At 31.5% G+C, this 4,429-nt stretch overlaps 1 protein-coding gene across 8 annotated transcripts; it reads left to right on the top strand.

The window, feature by feature from the left end:
- The first annotated feature begins 2,621 nt into the window (after window positions 1-2,621).
- Window positions 2,622-3,564, top strand: LOC149146269 (phytosulfokines-like). Of its 8 annotated transcripts, none has more exons than XM_089449450.1 (3): window positions 2,622-2,904; window positions 3,006-3,058; window positions 3,162-3,564. In XM_089449450.1, the coding sequence occupies exons 1-3, from the start codon at window positions 2,799-2,801 to the stop codon at window positions 3,303-3,305; spliced, it is 303 nt and encodes a 100-aa protein (XP_089305576.1). In that variant the 5' UTR covers window positions 2,622-2,798; the 3' UTR covers window positions 3,306-3,564. The 8 variants fall into 8 exon arrangements, with proteins under 8 accessions (XP_089305576.1, XP_089305577.1, XP_089305574.1 ...); XM_089449451.1 differs by having other exon boundaries at window positions 2,623-2,904; window positions 3,009-3,058; window positions 3,162-3,563; XM_089449448.1 differs by having other exon boundaries at window positions 2,637-2,916; window positions 3,162-3,558.
- Window positions 3,565-4,429: the final 865 nt, after the last annotated feature.

The raw sequence follows: 4,429 nt of genomic DNA, 5'->3' as shown, positions 1-4,429 counted from the left end.
ATCCTCTCGAGGTTAATGCAAAAGCCTTGTGAGGGACATTGGTCTGCTGCAAAAAGAGTTCTAAATTACTTCAAGGGAACTCAAGACTTTGGACTCAAGTATACAAAAGTGGGCAACTTCAGCTTGATTGGATACTCTGATTTAGACTTCGATGGAGGCAAAGAAACTAGCGTATCTACTTTAGGTTATGCTATGAGTCTTGGATCAGGAGTTGTCTCCTGGAGATCACGCAAACAATCAGTTCCAGAAGATTCCACAACAGAGACAGAATATGTGGTAGCAGCTGAGAAACAAAAGAAATTGTGTGGCTTAGGAAAATTCTGGAAGATTTGCAGGTAAAACAAGTACAATCGACTCCACTCATGATTGACAATACCTTGGTAATAAATTTTTCCAAGAACCCAAAGTTCCATGATCGAACAAAACACATCAATACAAAATTTCTTCTGATTCGACATCATGTTGAGGCTAAAACAATACATCTTCACCATTGTTCCACTAATGGATAGATTGCAGACATCTTCACCAAAGAACTTGGAAGCGAAAAGCTTGAAAGATTCAGAACGATGCTTGGACTCACCAACATCCCTTCAGATGAAGGGGGGAAATGTTGACACCTAATCATAGGGATTGGGTGAACAATTGTAATTAGTGTAAATAAATAATAGAGAAAATGGAGAGTCATCGAGAGATGAACTGAACAATCACTCCCTCTTGTATATAATAATGAACAACCTAAATGAATAACACAATTACATTTGAGGAGTTACCTCCTCGCCTCTCAGTTATGTCATTGGTTAGTAGTGAACACTTACAACAAAGTTGTTTTTATCAACCCTCTTGGCCAAATCAACAAAACACTTGAGGAACCTTTCCTTTGCATAAACGTTTGTCTCGTTTCCCCTTATCCTATGGAAATCCAATAAGGAGGACCATGTAACCCTTTACTATCATAATTTCATTAATTTGAGTCTATAAACCCCTAACTATGGTTTTGTGTTTTTGCTCCTCTAAGTTCTTAAAAATACCAACAAACATCAAGGGAAATCCATCGTTAAATCCTTGAAACATATTGAAGTATTCCAACCAATGAATTTTTTGGAAAACTTCAACCACTTGAGGGTTAGGATATAATTTAGAAAGGTTTGTAAGTTCCCCCTCCATTGAAGATAGCTCCCATCTCAATAGTTGATCAAGATTCTACGCTAGGTGTTGTATTTTTGTTTGGGTTCTATGGTACTCTACTTATTCTTAAATTGATGGTATAAGAAAGGAACATGTACCTCTTATTATTTTGCCTCTACTTTTAACCCATTCTTAACTCATAAGAGGAAAAAAGCAAATATTTTTCTTTCATATATGTGTAAATAATAGTCTTGGTCAATCATTTAGTTGATACATTCTTTTTTTTTAATCTTGGTCAATCATTTAATTGCTATATTTTTTTATGAAAGAAAAAAACTTAATCTAAATACTTACCTCTTCTACTATCTTCATTTTTATTATTCTTCTTTCAAATATTCCATATTCTTCTTCTTGGGATTTTTCAGCAGTTCTAACTCTTCTCCATTAAATCTAGAGTCAAATTACTTATACTTGATTTGGTGTGTGGCTTGGGAGTGACCTTAAAATTGGATGATAATAATAATAATAATAATATAATCCTTAACTCTTTTTAAATTGGATAATAATAATATAATCTTAACCCTTTTTTAAAGACACTAAAATCATTAGCCTTAAACTCAAGTTAAAATTGGGTTGTATCAAAAAAATAAAAAACCTAATGTAACATACAAATTAATCTCAACGTGTAGTGGTATCTTTGTATTGTGCTTCTTGCCACACCATATCACACACATCAATAATTGTCAAGGTTTCATGTAAAGTATTATTGCTCACCCAATGAATACCTTGAGTTACATATGGTTTAAAACCTAAGGTTCACATTACCCCTAGCTTAACCACCAACACAAGTTACAACCCATATGCATCTTGTGGTATAGTTGGACCACTTCAAAGGTTGACCTATTTGATGGTCGAGATTACCCATGTTTTTACTACATGCCAAGGGTTCCGGACATACACTTTAATTTGAATTGCATGAGATTGACAACTAATAATGAAGTATTCTAATTAGAACTTTGTCAATTTGCAATATAATTTATTTATGACTCCAAGTGAGGACAACCATAACGTCTAAAATGTTTCTTAGAAAATTTAGATGGATGGAATTGCATTTCTCATTGATCTCTACGTGGATTCCTTGAATACCCTTCATGTTTTAGGTGAAAATAACGACACCATCAAACAATCCACTTGAATACCCTTCATGTTTTAGGTGAAAATAACGACACCATCAAACAAACCATTGACCCTTCAAAAAAGTAGATGCGCTAACTGCAACGATCGCTCCATTTTCTATACAATATCTGGCATAATCTGTCCATTTGCAATATGATATTTCTAGATGGTCAGAGCACAACCAGATTCCATTCAAGGGTTTCAACATCATTCAACACCAACCACTTCCATGTTATCTCTAGTGATCGTTATATGTTATCTCTAATGATCGTCATACATTTTACCAGTTTCCTTATCTGTTTCTTCTGGTCAGGGTTCATCGGATAAGTATATTCCTTTATTTATCTCCCTCTAACAATTATATTTCTGGCTTGAGTTAATCTCTACCTATGCCCATGAGTTATATATGTTGAGTTCCATGCGCTCTCCTCATAACTGGCGTGTTTGTATCCAATTGATAGCCCTGAAATATATCGCTTGCAGCTTTGGGTGAATTCATGGCGAAACAAAGTTCATGCTCTATAGATAACGCTGCCCTGATAATAATATGTATCGTTATTCTTCTAACCAGTGATGCAATGGCGGCTCGTCCTCTAAAACCAGGTCAAGGTCCAGGTAGAAGTTGGTGAAAGTTATTGAATACATCGCGGGTTTCCTGATAGCCAGAAATTTAATTAACTATCATCTTTTTTTAATTTGTGAAGCAGAAAGAAGCAATCCAGTGGCCAGGGTGCTGCCTGAAGCTTTGGAGGGTACGGTGAGTAACTTGTTTGTAATTTATCCAATTGCATATTATACATAAGAGGTTGATATTTCATATTGGAAACGCTTTTGATTTCTGGTTATATTTGTGATTTGAGATTAATGCCCAGAAACAAAAATTAATGCAGGACGTGGTTGATGAAGAATCATGTGAAAATATAGATACAGAAAATTGTTTAATGAGGCGAACACTGGCTGCACATACAGATTATATCTACACGCAGAATCATGGTAAACCATAGTGGCCGAGGTTTACTGGAACAGTTATTCGAGCGAAACAAACTCATTTGTAATCATTTGTATCACATATTGTCAGAACACTTGTGATGTTATCTTCTTACAAGCACGACTACATAATAGTCTCAGTAAAATGGGCTTTTATGATTGATATGGCTATGTTTACCTAAAAACCATTACAAATAAACAGGAGATGAGTTTTTTCTTTAACACAAGGATTGAAATTTGGAAGTGGAATTAGAACAGCTAGGCACGATTTTTGTAATAATGTTTTATCTTAATCAAAGTGAACGATTTTGTATTAATGTTTTATTTTAATTAAATTGAAATTTGACAGTGGAGATTTCTACGGTAGTTATTTATATTGCTTAAAAATTTTGGGCACAGATCCCTGAAGATGGATAAAGTGTCCATCCTCAATTTAAAACAGGAAAAAATCCCACACAATTCATATCCTAAAATTTCAAACAATATGAAATGAAAATTATTTATATCAATTTGTTAGTTTTTTATATATTATAATAATATTCATTTAATTTTAAATTCACCATTAAATTCAATATCAAATTGTGATATGGATTCTTTTGTTTATTTATATCCGTTAAGATACAGGATATATCAATGAAGCAAACAAAGCATAATCAAATCTCTTAAAATGTAATTTTTTAGTGTTAAATTTAAAATTATTTAAAAAATTTATACTTAAAAATTTTGAGTTATCTAAAAACTTAATATTGATCCATTTTAGTTCTTGTTTTATATTTATATATATATAATTAAATTCATATAAAGTTAATTTTTTAAAATTAATTTTTTAATATAATATATATAGTATATTTATATCAATTTCACATTACTATATATAGAAATTTATTAATTTTTATTTTTTAAATTACATATATATATTTAGGATTTTTATAATGTATTAAAAAACAAAATTAAAAAATTAGGAAAAATACCAAAGAAAAATATCAAACTCGTATATGTAATTATACATATTAACATCGTTTTAATAAAACTCAAACTAAGAGTATTTTTATATAGGGATATACTAAATTTAAGTAAATATAAATAATATTACTAAATATGAGCATAGATCTATCTAATTCTATATCTATCAAGTTTTAGA

This window comes from Pinus tabuliformis, chromosome X (assembly GCF_031772625.1).
Source record: "Pinus tabuliformis cultivar Carrire ecotype Pingquan chromosome X, CPIR1, whole genome shotgun sequence".
Classification (NCBI taxonomy): Eukaryota; Viridiplantae; Streptophyta; class Pinopsida; order Pinales; family Pinaceae; genus Pinus; species Pinus tabuliformis.
Note: the sequence above shows the minus strand (reverse complement) of the source record. Positions and strands in the feature narration are given on the sequence as shown.

Excerpts from the sequence above, each read along its gene's own strand:
- LOC149146269 (XM_089449448.1), top strand. The coding sequence starts at position 2,799 with ATGGCGAAACAAAGTTCATGCTCTATAGATAACGCTGCCCTGATAATA. Across the intron at positions 2,917-3,005 it reads AAAACCAGGTCAAGGTCCAG|CAGAAAGAAGCAATCCAGTG; the intron begins GTAGAAGTTGGT and ends TAATTTGTGAAG. Across the intron at positions 3,059-3,161 it reads CTGAAGCTTTGGAGGGTACG|ATTAATGCCCAGAAACAAAA; the intron begins GTGAGTAACTTG and ends TTGTGATTTGAG.